This window comes from Bubalus bubalis, chromosome 1 (genome assembly GCF_019923935.1).
Source record: "Bubalus bubalis isolate 160015118507 breed Murrah chromosome 1, NDDB_SH_1, whole genome shotgun sequence".
NCBI lineage: Eukaryota > Metazoa > Chordata > Mammalia > Artiodactyla > Bovidae > Bubalus > Bubalus bubalis.
Genome location: NC_059157.1, coordinates 106,527,021 through 106,545,440, shown reverse-complemented (window position 1 = coordinate 106,545,440; position 18,420 = coordinate 106,527,021). Strand labels below are relative to the sequence as shown.

At 39.0% G+C, this 18,420-nt stretch overlaps 1 protein-coding gene across 3 annotated transcripts in view; it reads left to right on the top strand.

Moving 5' to 3' along the window:
* Window positions 1-1,799: 1,799 nt before the first annotated feature.
* The window catches only part of LOC102392575 (limbic system associated membrane protein), a 703,099-nt gene continuing 686,478 nt past the window's right edge, over window positions 1,800-18,420 (top strand). Inside the window, exon 1 of one of the 3 annotated variants that reach the window (XM_044942049.2) lies at window positions 1,800-2,442. In XM_044942049.2, coding sequence (XP_044797984.1) covers window positions 2,288-2,442 — 155 coding nt within the window. In that variant the 5' untranslated portion in view covers window positions 1,800-2,287. The remainder of the gene's footprint in view (window positions 2,443-18,420) is intronic. The other 2 variants (XM_025284375.3, XM_025284385.3) reach the window with 2 other exon arrangements.

The window sequence follows — 18,420 nt, the reverse complement described above, 5'->3', positions numbered from 1 at the left end:
AGTTTTAAATAGCTCAGTTCCAAATTAGTGGTAAAGCATCATTGGTTTACTATCTGGGACTCTTTAATATCCTTAATATAGGAAAACTTGATTTACGTAAATTTAATGTATAATAGAAACAAAACTAATTGAACTCTGTCAATCTTGAATTTGTGACCGTTTAGATTCCAGTCCTTCCCAAGTTCTTTTCTTATAAAAGCAAAAGGTCTTCCTTCCTTTCCTCACATAATCCATAAGAATGAATCTACTTTGCAGTTGATAAAATATAGCAGATGAATTCTTTGAATGGTCGGGGGGGACAAGGCAGGTGGCAGCACAGTAATCACCTCCATAGACTTTTTTTTAGCAGAGTTTGATAAGGATTCCTAAACATATGTCTTTTGTTTCAAATATCCTTGGCTAATCATTTGTGTAAATAAGAGGAGTAAGCATAATATATGAGTGTGTATGTGTATATTTGTGCATTTACTTGTATGTACATGGAATATTTAGGGAAAGTTAGGACCTGGAAATTTTTGTTGCCTCCAAATAGGAAAAATGGATTGTCTAAAGACAGGGATAGGAAAGATAACTGCATCTCACTCTACAGCGTTCTGTACCACTTGATTTTGGCACCATGTGAATGCCTTAACTATTTGAATAAACAAAACTAAAAGGAAACAAGTTTTGGTAGGTGCATTTCCACCTTTTATGCTCAGCATCGGTACCTAGGGAGATGCTAATAGTTTGGGGCTATCACTGTGACTAACACTGTAGGCTCCTTCTGGCCCTTATCACTTGGATTGCCTCCTGGAGTAGGAGGAATGACAAATGACGGTAAGCTATCTTCCATTCACTGCAGTGCTGGATGCGGCCCCAGTGTCACCCTGTAAGTGACAAGCTTTCTGAAACACACATCTCCTTCCTTGCCTAAGGACGTTTTGAGAAGCAAGCACCAGTAAAAACTTGGGAAGCCACAGCAACGTGACCCTGAAACAATAGTCCTTAGTACCATTCCTCACGTGTGGGACTGAGTAAGGGTTTCCTGGAGAGTGAGGGATCAGGGATCAGCTGCTGAGGCTGGCACTTGGAAAAGACAAACCAAGCATTCACACTCCAGAAAACTCAATACCAGCATTGTGTCCAATCCATCTTTCATAAGGGGGCTCCAAGAGGGGGAGGGGATAAAGGAAGGAGAGAAAATAAACCTTATTAATCCTGTGAAAGACAGTGCAGGAGAGAGGAAAGAATGAACAGATGTGAGCATGAAAAGCCAGTTGCCAGGAATATTTAGTTTTGAAATCCACTTTGGCTGTTAATCTTCAGACTCCACTGTCAAGTTTCTTCTGTTTTGCATTCCTCATCCCATCTTTCAGCAGCGGTCCCCCTCCACCCCTCAGTCTTTCCTGCCCTTCTCTGCTTCCCTCCCTCCATCTGTCAAGGCTTGCCTTCTCCTGGTGCTCTCTCCTTCCCCAGTCCCTTTTCCTTCTTTCCCCACTCTTCGCCTCTCCTTCCCTGGACTCTTTCTCCTAGTCTTGTATCGCTCGAGTCCCTCTCCTTCTCCCCTTTCTTGCACAGTACCTCCAAGCTCCATCCCCTCTTCTTAAGGAAATCAGCCAGGCCTCAGATGGAGCTGTTGTCCTGACAACCTGAAGGCGCATCAGGCTTTCATTGAGGCTGGCTGCTGCTGAAGCGGGCAGTTGTGCAAAGCGAGGGGCCACGCTGAGGGGAGGGTGGAGGGGCTGTTGAAATCCGCGGGGGGCGGGGGAGGTGCCGAGCGAGGCAGGGAGGGAGGGACTGGAAGGAGAAACAGGAAGGGGAGGAGGGGGAGGAGGGAGACTCCCGGCTTCTGCCGCTGTTGTGTGGGTTTCTTTACACTCGCTGGCAGGCTGAGTGCCGGCTCCCTCGCCTACCCGCTCGGGAAAGTGGGTTACGGAGGGAAGAAGCTCCTCTCCGACGCTGGCCAAGGAGCATCCAGCCAGAGAGACCAGAGACCACCTTCCTTTTTGCCGCCTTCTCTCCATCTTTCCTGGAGGGTTTTATATTTGTATTCTCACCTTTAAAATTGTGTTCCTTTGACTTTTTCCCACCTCAGCTCGGGTTTTATGAGGGCTTTGTGAAGTCTTAGAGGGAGAAGAGACTGAGCGAGGGAAAGAGAGAGGCAAAGTGGAAAGGACCACAGATTGGCAGAGAGCGTTCCGCCTCTGCTGTGGATGAAAGCCCTCCGTTGGTAAAGCCCGCTCGGCGAGCAGCGCGCACACACACGCCCTCCAGAGTAGCCCCGACCCCGCACCTCGGCGTGGCCACCATGGTCGCCAGAGTTCAGCCTGATCGGAAACAGTTGCCTCTGGTCCTATTGAGATTGCTCTGCCTTCTTCCCACAGGATTGCCCGTCCGCAGCGTGGATTTTAACCGAGGCACCGACAACATCACCGTGAGGCAGGGGGACACGGCCATCCTCAGGTAGGGCTTTCGGGCAACTTTTCTGAGGCGCTTAAGTGTGTGTGGATGTGTGTTCTCCTTGAACTCCAGCTGCTGATGCTGCAGGCTTGTGGAGGGGGTGTGTGTGTGTGTGTGTGTGTGTGTCCGCGCGCGCGCGCTTTCGTGCGCCTTTTACGGTCGGGTCGAAATATCTGCCAACAAATCTCAAGGGGATTCTGGTCCCTGTCCAGGACCAGCAGGGTTGATTAAATGTTGTTTGGTTCTTCGTATCTTGTTTCTCTTACTGAGAAAGCATAACTTCATCTATGGTATTAGTGACATTAGGGCGTTATTGCTTTTGTGACTGGAGATGCTTTGCATAAGAGTTTTGTTAGGGTTCCTTAATGGAGAAAGAAGAGTTGTTGGTTCTGGCTTTTAGAGAGTGTACACAGGATTGCATTCTCCGTGGTATCTGTGTGTATGTGCGTGTGGGTATGTACATAAAGGCTCTCACTCTGCCCCAGCAGTAGTTTGGTTAGGAGACTTTTCCTAAGGATCTTCTAATTGACATGGAGGGCAGTAAATCAATCTTTAGAACTTTGGTTAGTTACTGAGCCTTTTCTGGTATGTAGCCTTCAACACAGGAATGAAGAGGAGAAAAAAAGGAACTTGCCAAATTGCTGTTATTTAAGAATAGAAGTCTTAAGCACAGAGGTTAGGAAATAATTAACCTGGCATAAAATGGATATTTCAAATTGATTATTGACCTCAACATCTCATCTCTATGCAGTTCTGCCAAACTCTGAAATATAATTTGGGATTGAAATTTGTAAAGGAAGAGTCCCAAGTCCTTGGAGTTTGACCCCTATAAGGGACAGTGAGCTGGAGAAACTCGGATGGAACCTAGCCATAATTCTGTTTCTAAAAAGCTCCTAGCCTGTTTTCCTGCATTTCTTTTCTCTCTTTCCCTTCTCTATCTACTGCGTATATCCCTTTTCTCTTTTTATAGCTTTCCTTGAATTTCTATCAGATACTAAAAACATTAAAAAAGAAAAAAAGAATGAAAGAAAATGTTCTCCTTGGAGATCCTTTAAAATCTTATTTCATCCAAATGAAATGACCTAGTGTCAGTCTGTCTGGCTGGCTAATATTGCTTGTTGTGGCAATAAAAAGCAGTATCCTATAGAAAAGAAGCCTCTAATCTGTGTGCAAGGAGCTGATAGTGCATAAACCCTGGGGCATCAGGGAGCAGTTCTGTAGCAGAGCTGCCTACAGCAGCAAAGTTTTCCTTCCTTTCCTCAGAAATAAATTTGGTTGGCTGTCACAGTGTCCTGCTTTGGGATCGCTCGCCTTGTTAGAGAGGAATGTGTATATTGTGCATGTTGTGTTGTGTGTGTGTGTGTTGCTGTGGAGTATAAAAACTAAGAAAATCCTAATGTGTAAGTATCCCTTTCTTCATTTCCTGAGCACTAGATTATGAATCCCAAAGATCCTACTATCCAAAGCATATTTTCCCTTCCAGCTCTCCAGCCCTGTAAAACCTGCAAGTGTGATTTATCCACATGGAGTAATAAGATTTATAGAGTAATTTTATCTGTTTGCAAAGGGATATGGACATAATGCAGAAAATGTTTTTGCAAACACATAAGCATGCCACCTTAACTGCTAGCATTCATATTTCCTAACATCATTAACCCTTTACAAGTGAAGCATTCTCTGTAAATTTATGCTATTCTTAGAAAGATTTGTTTTCACTGATTTTAAAAATGAATATGGGAAAAGTGAATACTCTGGGTGTATAGGTTTTTATTTATGTGTCCATGAACTTTGTAACGTCTTTGTAATTCAGCATCACCTATGTTTTAAGCTACAGTTATCCAAGAGTTAGATAAGCATGTCAATGCTAATTTAGAAGGAAAAAAAGGAATTCTTATATTTTTGTGCACTGTATGCATAGAAATCTATGTCTATGAGAGGCAGTCTCGCTACATAAATATCTATATATGATATGTACATACTTCTGTGTCTCAAAAGAAATAGAGTTTTCTTTAAGCACTATACTTTAGTAGACATTGCAATGTGGAAATGGTAGATTGTGAGAATAGAGAATAAATATAGAAGCAGTTATTCCCTGGGAGAGAGAAGGCAGACAAATAGTGCATGTAAAGAAGTCACCTGAGAGAGTCCATTGCTTTCTCAGACCTCACCTAATGTGCCCTCTTTTTTATTTCCTTTGCTTTGGACAAGGCTTTATTTTTGGGTTCGTGGAGCTCTATCAGAAGTAACTATGGAGAGAGTTCCCTTTGTTTTCTTAGCTGACCTTCTTCTCAATCTCTTTAACTGAGTCCAGTAAGCTTTGTGGGTCAGTTTCCTGCTGAAGAATGGCACTCTTGCTTTCTGTTTACAAGTCTAGCCTGGGAAAGGCTTGCTTCCACTTTATTTGTGACATTTTACTGGGAGCATGAGCCTCCAGGGGAGGAGAGGAAGGAGAACTTGATTCATTGGAAGCCACAGTAGATGTTTGGCACAGAGAAAGTGAAATGGCAAAGGGAAAAAAGGTCCTCTCTCAGTGAGTTTGTGGCCCTGAATGATCTGAAATGGCAACAAGAGACAAGGGAAGTTTGTAATTCTGGTGGTCCAGTGACGGGAGCTTGGCTGACTGTCCCCAAAACATCTACCTTCACTGCCTTCCTTCCATGAACAAGTGTTTTTTTGGGCGTAATTGATGCATATTTTTGTATAATTATGGTCTTTGATATAAATGTGTGTCTTGATAGGAGAGCATATACAAGTCTTGGTGTCTTGTTCTCTAATTTCTATCTTTTGTAAAAAATAAAAGAAAGACTATAGAATGAAGGTGACAAAACTAGTTGGAAAGAGAAAGAATTCATGTATACCTGCCTAACCCTGTTGTTTCCCAGAAGGAATTCTAGATCTTTCTTAGCACCTCTATAAGAGCCTGTGAGAATGAAAGGAAACCACAGCACCAACTTCCATCTCAAAGGCAAAGGATCAGAGTGTGTGTCAGAGACCAGTGGCAGAAGCAGCAGCACCTGGGTTGCCTTCCTAAATCCTACTGGACCAGAATCTGCATTGACATTGGTTTGCGCAGTAAAGTATGAGGCACATTTACCCACCTGACCTTGTTGTTGTTAAGTTGCTCAGTCGTGTCCGACTTTTTGCAACCCCATGGACTGCAGCGCCCCAGGCTTCCCTGTCCTTCACCATCCCCCAGAGTTTGCTCAGACTCATGTCCATTTGAGAAGTCTTGGTTGCTTTTCTGAAGCCACCTCACTACCATTACCCACAAGTGGAAGAGTTCATCAATGATTGGATGAGTTTCTAGCCCTGGTCCTTCCAACCCTCATCCTTGTACTCAGGCTCCCATAGGGATTCACTTCCTGATGACTCTTGGCAGGTTGAAACCATGCAGGCGTTTTGATAAATTAAAGGAAGAGTGGAAATAATGTTCCAATCTGGCCTTTAAAATTTCATTTTTAACAGTCCCACAAACAGTATTTTCAATATTAGCAGCATATGTCTGGAAAGATAATTATAAAATAGTTAATTCCAATATATCTGCTCATAAGGTAACTTTGTAGAATGACATATATGCATATCTGGACATATTCCCTAAGTACATGTATGGTGAGATGCAGAGGGTACACATTTGTGTTGTGACTTTAAATATTTAAAATTGGGGGTATTGAAATTGCATTTATTTCACTAGTCTGACCCTATTTGATGCTTTCAGGATATTATAATACTTTCCATGGTGATAAGATTTTTCCCATTTAAATGTAAATGTACCTAGTAGGTGTTAGGTATAAGAAACTAAGTATCTATGTTTAAAATAGTTAAATGTTTAGTTTTTCAAAATTCTTGGTCTTTATTTCCTTGTTTGTTTCTACAGTAAAAGAAAAAGAAGAAACATTAAAAAGATGTGATTATTTGACAGCAAAATGTAAAAATTTTGTGCAAATTTCAAGGGAAAAAATGGCTTCTCTTCTATAAAGCATCTGGCACGCCTACATTCACAAAGAAACTGTCAACAATCAAACAAACTCCTGACATAATATGTGATTTTTCTACCACTTAAAATTATTCATTATTTGAAAACAAACTTTATGTTTATACAGGAAGAGTTTGAGAAAGTTTTCTTTTTCTGTAGCTAACTCACTAAAGGTAATCAAAATGTATGGGTTATTACTGATACTTTAAGGACTGATCATTTTGCCCATTAAGTCCTGTCCTCAAATATATTTAGTAAATAGTGGAGGGAATATTTGTTGTCTAAAAATATAACATATCACCAGTTCAGTTCAGTTCAGTCGCTCAGTAGTGTCTGACTCTTTGCGACCCCATGAATTGCAGCATGCCAGGCCTCCCTGTCCATCACCAACTCCCAGAGTTCACTCAGACTCAGGTCCATCGAGTCAGTGATGCCATCCAGCCATCTCATCCTCTGTTGTCCCCCTTCTCCTCCTGCCCCCAATCCCTCTCAGCATCAGAGTCTTTTCCAATGAGTCAACTCTTCGCATGAGGTGGCCAAAGTACTAGAGTTTCAGCTTTAGCATCATTCCTTCCAAAGAAATCCCATATACATCATTAAAGATGTTTATGCATTTATATCACTTACTGTTCATTTATGTCCTGAGGAACACAGCAGCAAATCTCATGTGACAAATGCAAACTGTGGTAATTTGTGTTTCTGTAAGTATGAAACACATACATACAACACATGTTAAGCTAATTGTCCTGTGCACTTTGACTTTGAATGAATTATTTTTAGAACTGTGGTATAAACAACCAAAGATGACTGACTCATCTACTAAATCAGTTGGTGAGGGTTAAACATTTGTGTTTCTTGAAGCCGGTGGGCATTATGTGGGCATAATAGCAAACTCAGGCAAAAAAAAAAAAAAAAAAAAAAAAAAAAAAATTAGTGCGTTAGTGTGTCTCTGAGAGCTCCAAGTACCAATGTCTGTGACTCAGCTGGTAGGAGGTTTCCTGAACGTGTCCTGGCACCCCTTGCTGTTATCACCGGAGCCCCAAAAGCCTACCCTTTCAGGTACCCTTATGACCATTGGTCTTGCACTTCTGTGAGTATCCTGCCTGTTACTTTGTATAACTCAGGAGTGTTGGACTATAACTTTGGATCTGTCCTGTATGCTATGTGACTTTGAAAACATCTCTTAAATATTTTGAGTTGCTGGTTTCATTTATAAAATGATGAAATTACCTGCTTTAGTTATTCTATCATCAGATCAGATCAGATATAGGGTTGTTTTAAAGACCCCGCAAGAGATAAAGTAGTTCAGTTTGGTAAATCGTAAACTGCTACATAAAGCAGAAAGTGTCAGTTGTTCTCTAACCACATGTAGCCAATCGTTTAGACTCTAGGGAGCTCTTTTTTAGACCAATGTTTCTCAAACTTGAAGGTGTATCCAAATTGGAAAGTGAAAAAGTGAAAGTCATTCAGTTGTGTCTGATTCTTTGTGACCCCATGGACTATATAGTCCATGGAATTCTCCAGGCCAGAATACTGGAGTGGGCTGCTGTTCCCTTATCCAGGGCATCTTCCCAACCTAGGAATTGAACCCAGGTCTCCTGCATTGCAGGTAGATTCTTTACCAGCTGAGCCTCCAGGGAAGCCCAAATTACCTGGAGTGCTCATTAAAAACACAGACTACCTGGACCCCATCTTCAGAGTTTCTGATTTCAGTAGGTCTCTGGTGGGGGCTGAAGTCTGCATTCCTAGCAAGTACTCAGATAGTGCAGATGCTGCAGGACTGGGCCACACTTTGAGAACCACCCACTCTGGCTGCTACATGTGTCTTCTGTAGATGAGCATCTTCAGTATCTGATAGTCACTTGCTAAATTCCAAAATCTCAGAGCCTGTCCCAGGCCTACTGAATCAGAATCTGCATTTAACAAGATCCCAAGTGATTCATAAGCACGTTAGAGTTGGAGAAATGGTGCTGCAGAGAGTTCATAACCGTGGCTGAACATTATATTCTACTGGAAGCCTTTTTAAAAAGAATGAAGCCACATATTCCCTACTCTCTGAAATCCTGATTGAATTAGTTTGAGATGGGGCTTGGGTGTAGGTATTTAAAAAAATGATCTGATGTGTACAGAGTTGAGAACTACTGCTTTACTGGTTGAAAAATTTTTTACAAACCATGTTCAGGGCAGCACTTTCTAGATATGTAGGAAAAAGTATAGTCACGTGTGCAGTTTGGGAAGTATTTCAACAGCATAGATGTACAAATTCAATTGAGAGAGAGGAAAGAGATCATCATAGATCCATTTCTTCACCACACAATCTCATCCCTACAGTGTCATGGAAAATAGAGTGATTTTATTTAATATGGATCCAATTTATATAATATCTCCTGAAATAGCATTAAAGCTTGATTTTTTATGTCTGTTGTCTTGTGTCCTCTCTTTCATTTATGTTAGCCAAGACACAAAAGATACAAAACAGTTTTAGATTTTTTTTTTTTAATGGCAGAAAAGAGACTTTATTTAGTCAAGGAAAATGTCTTTGGTCTTATTCAAATAGGCTTACTTCTGTGTACTTCTGTTGTCATGTTTGCCACAAATATGATCTACAAAATAATAGCTAGATGTTTGCAGAATTCATCTCAACTTTACATGGTGATCAGTCGACCTGAAACTAATAGGCAAATGTTTATGTCAAAGGTAAAGAATTTTGTTATCAAGGGTATAAGTTTAGAAGGTTCAGAAAATAGAGTTGTCTCATGATATCTGTGAGGATTCATTCCAAGAACACCTTCTATACCTAAATCTGCAGGTGCTCAAGTCTCTTATATATAACAGAATTGTATTTGCATGTAACATGCGCACATGCCTCAGTATACTTTAAGTCATCTCTGGATTACTTATAATACCTAATATAATGTAAATGCTATGTAAAATAGTTGTAAATAAAATGTAAATGCTATGTAAATAGTTGCCAGTGCCCTGGCAAATTCAAACTTTGCTTTTTTGGAACTTTCTGGAATTTTTCTTCCAAATATTTTCAATCTTCAGTTGGTTGAATCCATGGATGCAGAATCTATGGATACAGAGGGCCAACTGTAGTCAGAAGACCAAGATCTAAACATCCTGAAAGAGTCAGATCTATTAAATGTGTGTAAATGACACTTACTTGACCTACTACGCAAGCTATTCCTATGATCAAATGAGATACTATGTATCCAACTGTTTTGTAAACCGTAAAATGGCATAAAATGTAATCTCTTAGTAAAATTTTTATCATTATATTCACAGTAGGAAATAACTTTTATAAAATTAGAAAACTGTAAACTAAGCTTTTTATTTGTATTCCTATAAAAATAGAAAGTTGGCCATTTGCTCTAAGATGTTTGTATCAATTCTTTTCAAGCCCTATAAAGTAATGTGTATCTTAGGGTATAGATGAGCTTGCTATCAGGAGTGCAGGATGAGTGAACACATTTTTGTAGTCACCTGTAATCAAAACATAATCTCAAGTTAATGAGTGATTAACCTTTCAGAAGAAAACACATTGCTTCAGAGTTTGTTAATTACTCTGGGTAAATTTGTAGAAATTTAGACTAGGAAAGGCCTTGGAGATTAGGCAGTCTACCATTTCCTTTTAAAGTGATATAACTGAGAAGAGAAAAATTTAGTTGGTTGTCCAAAGATTTGAGTGACTATTTGAGAACTAGAATAGATGTCTCCTATTTCTCATTTCAGAGTTCTTTATTCCACAGTACCCCTGAAATTGTTTTATTGTTATACCATGATATGCCATTGTTGCCCCTCTAAAAATTGTTAAAACATCTCTTCCTCTTTCCCTTCCTTCCCTGATTCTGCCCTCTCTTTCCTCCTCTCCCTGTCCTTCCCTTCCCCTCCCCTTGCCTCCTTTCTTCTCTATTGTTGCCCCACCGGTCTCTCTTCTCACCGCCTTTTCTCTCTCTCCTCCTTACTGTCCTCTCTTCACTTTCTCAGCCCTGCATATCAAAACTGAACTTACCTGCAGAGGATCATCCAGGTAGTGCTGATCACGGAGGGACTTTTCGGGAAATGCATCTTTCCCATGTTTGCTGTCTATCTGAGCCAGATGGATTTTCTTTTTGTGTAGCCTCCATTGTATCATATTCTCAAAGCTATTCTTATATTTGGTGGAAACTCTGCAGAGATCTCCTGCCCTCAACAACTTTTGTTTCCTTTTGTTTTTAAGCCTTTCCTTCCTGCTTCTGATACCCCTACCTGTTACTCAGAATTCTTATTTGAATTCTTACCTGATTTCTTTCTTATCTGAAAATTCTTTGGCCCAGTACTTCTCTTGGGTTCCTAAGCTCTACTACCTTCTAATGGCCACTTATGACCTTCTGCTTGGTTTAAGTCTCCTATGATTTGTCCTTCTTGGAGACTCGACTAGGATGGCTGCAGTAAGGTTGTGGCCTCAGTTGGCAGGCTCTCCTTTGCACAGTCTCCAAGGGTACTCAGTCTTTGAAGACACTGTTACTTGTATCAGATTCTTTCAGTGAAGGTAGATTTTTTATTTTATTTTTTTCTAATTTGTACAAAAGTTACTTTGGGCTAACAGTTGGGACTGATGGTGGTAAACTGGAGGAACTAGAAATAGATCTAAACCTGTCTTTGGGGATGGTGGAGGCACTGCAGGCACTTATGCCCTGCTGCAGGTGCCTAGGGAGTTTCTGGTGTGGCATGAGGACAAGGTCTTATGAAGCTTTCTTACCTGGTAAGCGGCAGAGCCACGGGAGGTACAACATGGAACACCAAGAAAAGGGCAGAGCACACAGTAAGGGGAAAATAGCGGGTCAGCAGCTTTCAGTGAGACCCCCCAGGTGGCAGGCAGTGTTACAGTGAGGTCTCTCAGCTCCTAGTAGAGACTTAGTCTCTATAGACTGAAGCTCAGAAAAGCACCAAGAGTCCTTGGCTTAAACACTGGCTTGAACAGGACAGAGTCCTCAGTAATAAGGGATATTCTCCAGACATATTGCCAAGATAAGTAATTTCCTCAAGGAGTAAAAGAGAAGGATGTAATCTCTAGAACTGAAGCTCTGTGTCAAAGCTGTTGTAACAAGGGGTGACACAGAGATTCATCTCAGAATGCTGAAACCCATCTTTTTATACTTTCACTATATAAGTTCAGGATCGTAAACCCGGTCCAGCTTGGTGGGGTAAAGATGAAGACAAAGGTCTGCAATGAAGTAGGAATGACACTACTTGCTTCTCCTTGCCATAGGTAACCTTACTGGATTACCTCTTTAGTCTACTTAGACTTTCCAGACTCCAGATAGTTGGCAGAACCATGGATCTGAGCTCACCTGACTAGCCCAAGCCTATTGTCTTTCAGTGTTAATCTAGAAATGTCCCCAGATCCTTCAGAGGCTTCTCATCATTCACAACGTAACATCAGAGCTCCTTGGTCTGGATGATGCTCCATGACCTGCTACTTCACTGTGTCCACTAATTCAGAACCACTCACAGTCGGTGCCCTTGAGCACGCTGGTGTGTATGCACGCACAGTGCTGGTTCTTTCCTTTCTTCATGATGCTCTCCCTGCCTGGAACCTCTTCTTCCCCCTCTCCACCCCTCCCTTCACACTTCTTTGTTGGGTTGCCTCTATGCTGCTCTTTGTAGGCTCCAGGTTAGTTCTGGTTTTGTCTGTTTCAGGTAATCTTCCCTAATTTTCCTCAGTACCTTACTTATTATCACCAACAGCCACTCTCTACACTGCCCTCCAGCTTAACTGAAATGTAGTTGACAAAATTGCATACAGTTAAGGTATACAAAGGGATGATGTGATATATGTATCAATTGTGAAAAGGTGGCTAAAATCAAGTTAATTGACACATTCATCACCTCATATGGTTATCTTTGTGTGTGTGTGTGTGAGAGAGAGAGAGAGAGAGAGAACACCGTAGACTGACTTACCTATAAAACTTCATATATACAATATAAAAACCATAGTCACCATGCTGTGCTTTAGATTCCCATAATTTACTCATCTTATGACTGAAAATCTGTACCCTTTGACTAATATCTCCCCATTTCTGCCGCCCCTCAAGCCCCTCACAATCACCATGCTGCCTTCTGCCTCTATGACTTTGACTTTCTTAGATTCTGCATGTAGGTAAGACAATGCAGAATTTATCTTTATCTGTCTAGCTTATTTCATTTAGCATAACGTCCTCCAGGTTTATTCACATTGTCACAGAGGGCAAAATTTTCTTATTTTTTAATAGCTGAATAATATTCCACTGTGTATATGTAGATAAAGGTCTCCTGCTTTCTTTATCCATTCTTACATCTGTGAATGCTTAGTTTGTTTCCATGACTTAGCTATTTTGAATAATACTGCAAAGAATACAGGAGTGTGGAGATCTCTTTGAGATAGTAATTCTGTTGCCTTCAGATATATACCCAGAAGTGGGATCACTTCAGTATATGCATATCTCAGTGTAGCATTTACTACACTTAAAAGTTATACTCACTTGTATCTTGCTTCCAGTGTCCTATTAGCTCTTCAAAGTCACGTGTCTCATCTACGTTACCTTTTCATTCCAGTATTTTAAGCCTATAACCCATAGGTGCTCAGATAAATATTTGCTCACTGAATTGAGCAGAGAGGGATAGTCATACTGTAAATCAAGCCGAGCAGATATTGGTTTATGAAAAAAGAAACAAATTAGAAGGAGACATGGGTGAAGCAAGTTATGTTAGTGGTGGAATCATCCAGCCCTAGAGTGATCATGGATGTGTGGTGAAGAAGATGTAGTAAAATAAGAAATTGATTGTTTTCTGATCATTAGTGAGGTAGATTAGGGGGTTTTGCTAGAAATATCAATACTTTGAACATTTCTCATTGCAGCTATTTTCAAGGACAGCTCTCTAGAGAAGGTCAAATAGGGTATTTTAGGAGAATTGCAAAACTTAAGTCACATGGCCCAGACAATTACGCAGTTTCCTCTGATAGATGAGCAGCTTGTGACCGAGCCAAGAGACCTTCAGTGCATTATCCACAATCTGAAGAGCTCAGCCTCGCAGCAGCTGCCTGTTAAAGGATATACTTTCTGGAAACCGCTGAGACTTTCTCCCTCTAGTGGTGGCCATGAACTTTCAGGGACTAAGTTGGGGATTTGGGAGCAGGATTGTTGTGCACCTCATCTGTTCTCCTTTGGTGTGAAATGAGGCAAGGGGCAGAACACTCATACTCATTTGACTCAAAGTAATTATTCACACTGAACAATGATGCCTACCTGAGTTTTGCAGTGTAGGGTTCATTACTCACTCCTGGAGAAATTCCAGCTTGAATGTACAGTGGGCTTTGTAATAATCCCAAATTCCCTTTTGTACATCTTGCCATAATGCTCAAGGGCATTGTTTGTATTAGGTCAGAGGGAAAATGCAACCCAGATTCTCATACAATAATGCATTAATATTTATCCTGTTGTAATCTTTGATGATGTGTTTCTATATTGAATGTCTGTATCTTGAAGTTTTCGAAAGTTAATAACATCCTTTCTGAAGCTGTGCTTTAGACATGTTACTGTTTGTCACACTATCCTTCTAGAAACAAAAGATAACAATGAAAGTGATGCAGTTCAGTACTAAGTCATAAGTAACCATAATACATGTGAAAATACTGATTGTGAAAAATAATTGGTTTTCTTACTCCTAATTTTTGTGCTTCTTCATCTCATTCTAACATACTGCATCAGGGCTGTTTATTTTATGGAGTTTGAATCACATATGGCTGCCAGTTTGTGGCTGACTTTCATCTTGAGATAACCAAAGATTGTTGTCATCTTGTGTATGTTCATGATGCAATTGTATGAGCATATCTTAAGATCAGCATTTTCTATTGCTGAATCATGAGCTGAGCATATGAATGGATTTTTATTTAACTCTCTTTTGACCTCTATTCTTCTGTGTATCTTTGGTGTCTAATCTGATGAATTAATATCTAATATTATCACCATGACAAGGAACTGCCTAAAGTCTATAGGATATTACTAGATTAGAGAAATTCTAGATTGAAAATCAAGAGATTTAGACTTTAGTCCGACAAAAACTATTGTCTGTAGAAAGTTGGAAATTAGTTTCCATAGTTTCACCTCCAAAACTGGTATAATTCCTACTTGCCTATTAAACAAAGATGTTGGTCTGGTAAAGTGACATTATATTTTTGAATATGGTTGAGTACATCAGATGAAATGCATGATGTTGTAAATTGGATGATGACATGCTCAAATTAAAAAGAATAATAAACTCCTGTGTTATAAATATCATGAAACGGAAAGTTAGTCTCACAGTTGTGTCTGACTCTTTGCGATCCCATGTAGCATGCCTGGCTCCTCTGCTCATGGGATTCTCCTGGCAAGAATACTGGAGTTGGGTTGCCAACAAGGAGTGTTGGCATATACATAAGAATACAAGGCATGGGTTGCCATTTCCTTCTCCAGGGGATCTTCCCAACCTCGGGATTGAACCCACATCTCCCGCATTGCAGGCGGATTCTTTACCAACTGAGCCACTAGGGAAGCCATAAATGTCATAGTGTAGGAAATAAAAATATTTTCACATTTTACTGCCTTAATTCTTATATAAAAATGAAACAGCTCAAAATATAGATATTCAGAAAATAATAAGTGTTTATACAGAATCTGTTATGTTTAAGCAATTTGTGTCACAGATATACTTATTAATCTGTACTGTATAGATGTGTTTAAACACATTTTTATTTTTAATTTCTTCAACATATATTTATAATTATATATAAAAAGAAAAAGCATACATGTACCTTTTATATGTACACAAAATTTGCATACACAAAGTGTAAATGTGAATATTATTGTGAACATGGATCATAGCACACTCTAATAGGAACTTAATTAATTTGGTGCACTAATGATTGGGGAAGTTTATGGCAAACAACCAAGTTTTCCAGGTTATCAAGGATGTGAATATATACAGTATATAATAAGCATCACATGCTGGCTTTCTTAATTTGTTTTGGTTAATATGTTTTATTTGTAATTAGTAATTATGCAAGTTCTAGAATTATTTTGAAAAAGAAGTCATACTTAATATTTCTTGTTTCTATTACATGTTGGTTATCATAGAGTTCCAAGAAAGTAAAGTGAAATCTTATAATATTTTTTCTATGTAATTTATGGAGTAGAAATTAATACTATCTTAGCTAAATGAAAAATAGTTTAAAAAATAGTCAATTTTTTAATATATGATTCCAATGCTAGACTAAATTTCTATTTTCTTTCATCTCAGTCACCAAAATGTCGTTATCTTCCTGAAGATGAGAAACTGGCCACTAAAAGAGAAGAATAAGAATTTAAGTTAAATTCCAATTTATCAAGTCAAATGATCATATTTATGCTTTTATACCCTTTTCAATCTTAAACACTCAAGGCATGTGAAGAAATGATTTGAGTAGTATAAATAAGTTCAGCTATAAGTCTCATATGTATTACACCTAGGTCACTAAAATAACTTAATAGCATGATTGTAGAAATATTATTGCTAACATTTAAAAACCTGTAGAAAATAGAAATTTTTCATTCTATTGGTGGCATACAATATTGTCCTGTTATAAATAAAAGGGGCAAATGATATTAAATCAGCAACAACAGCAAAAATATAAATGCTAGAATATTTTGAAAAGGAAGCAGCAATCACTAGATGCCAACATGGGTTCCCTAGAAACAAACTATAATAAGGGAAATAAATTTCTTTAAAACAAACAAAATTCCAGTAAATTAGGGAAATGCCATTCACTCTCAGTATCTGTATCTTGACAGATTTCTCCTGATATACTTATGAACAGATTATGGATCTCTAATGAGCTAGATTTTTGTTTTGGCTTGAACAGTCAAGCCAGAGAAACTGATTGATGGTGGTTGAGGATTCTCTCAGTCTGTCCTTGGCCATGTTCAATATTCAGATAAAAAGAAAGCAGGAGGCAAAACTTCTACCATGTGTATGACACAAAAATAAAAGGATTCTCTTTGTTGACAAGTTTATGAGATGAAAATTGGTGCTAGCTGTAGGGGGGCAAATGTAGCCCTATATAGAGAGAACTGGAGAAGGGAATGACAACCCACTCCAGTATTCTTGCCTAGAAAATTCCATGGACAGAGGAGTCTGGTAGGCTACAGTCCACAGGGTTGGACACGACTGAGCAACTAACATACATAAAAAAGAACATTATTTATATGTTTGTGTGTGTTTATGTCGTATCTCATTTCAAAAAAAGAGAAAAGAGAGGCAAAGAATTTAGGGTAGTTTATAATTTAAACAAAGCATCATTTAAATAAGCAAATCAATTTGAGTAATTTTTAAAAGATGAACATTTTTTAATGACCTAGTGGAAATAGCACAGCTTCTCACCAGGAGGCCTAGCTCCAAGTATCATGTCCAGCTTTGCAAACATGGACAAATCACTTATCCCTATGAGCCTCAAGGCCTTTATTTATAAAATGAAAATGGCAATAGTATTATTTACCTTCTTATTCCAGTAGGTTATTATAAGAATAAAATAAGAAGGATCTACAATTCCAGTTGTCTCTCCATATCTGTGGGTTCTGCATCCATAGATTCAACCAACTGTGGGTTGAAAATACTTCTTAAAAAAATCTCTCAAAAGTTCTAAAATGCAAAACTTGAATTTGCTAGAGTGATGGCAACTATGTACATAGCATTTACATTGTGTTTACAGCTATTGACAAAACATTTGTATAGTATTTGGTATTCTAAGTAATCTAGAGATGATTTAAAGTCTATGGGGAGATGTGCCTAGGTTATATGCAAGTATGACACCATAAAATGACACCATTTTGAGCATCTGTGGATTTTGGTATCCATGGGATGGAAGTCCTGAAACCAATCCTCTGTGGATACTTAGGGATGACTATATACAGCTGACTCTTGAACAATGTAGGGGTCAGGGGCCCTGAACCTCAGCGCAGTTTGAAAATCTTCCTCTTGTGTGCTTGGTTTCTTTGTATCCTAGATATCTCTGTAATTACAACTCAGATTCATATAACCAAGGATCATGTGGTACTGTATTAACTATTGAAAACATCCAAGTATAAGTGGACCTGTGCAGTTCAAATACATGTTTTTCAAGCTGCTGCTGCTGCTAAGTCACTTCAGTCGTGTCCGACTCACAGCAACCCCAGGGACTGCAGCCTACCAGGCTCCTCTGTCCATGGGATTTTCCAGGCAAGAGTACTGGAGTGGGTTGCCATTGCCTTCTCCATGTTTTTCAAGAGTCAACTGTATATACTTATCTGCAGGTATGTGTGTATTTATTTTATAAATGCCATTTGCTATTCTGCTAAGTGTAATAGATCTCCTTGTGAAGAAGTAAGTTGTTAGTCATTTCATTTTTAAGTAGAGCCCAAGTAACCACTACTGAGAAATGTTATTTAGGAAAAAAAAACACAAAACCTTTATTAGAAGGTTGATTTCTCAATGTCTCTACTACTACTATCTGTGATACTCTGAATTTCTACTCTCATTTATGTATGTTCTTGCTCATATCCCTTTGTAACTTTGATTGCTTATAAAGAATTCCATTCAGAATTGGATCTTCTCATTTTTTTAGTAAGTTTTAAAATTCATACATTTACTATTAATACTTTCTTCCCACTGGAGAATTTGCAACCATGTCAAGAGAGGGGCTATGTAGAATTAAAACAGAATATCTATTTAGATGTTGTATCGTCCTATGTAGAAGAATATCAAAATAAAATTTGATCTCAGAAAGATACTTTTATATTTATGCAGCTTCATAGAGTTTGATCAGGTCAAATGATGAGTTCATCACTTACATCTTCTGACTCCCTCTATTACTTCAGCACTCATGTTAATGTAATTTTGCCTGAAATCCAATCTATGGCCGTCTTGCTGCCATCTGAATTTAAAAAATATGAAATCAAAGGAACTTATTTAAAAAACAGAAACAGACTAACAGA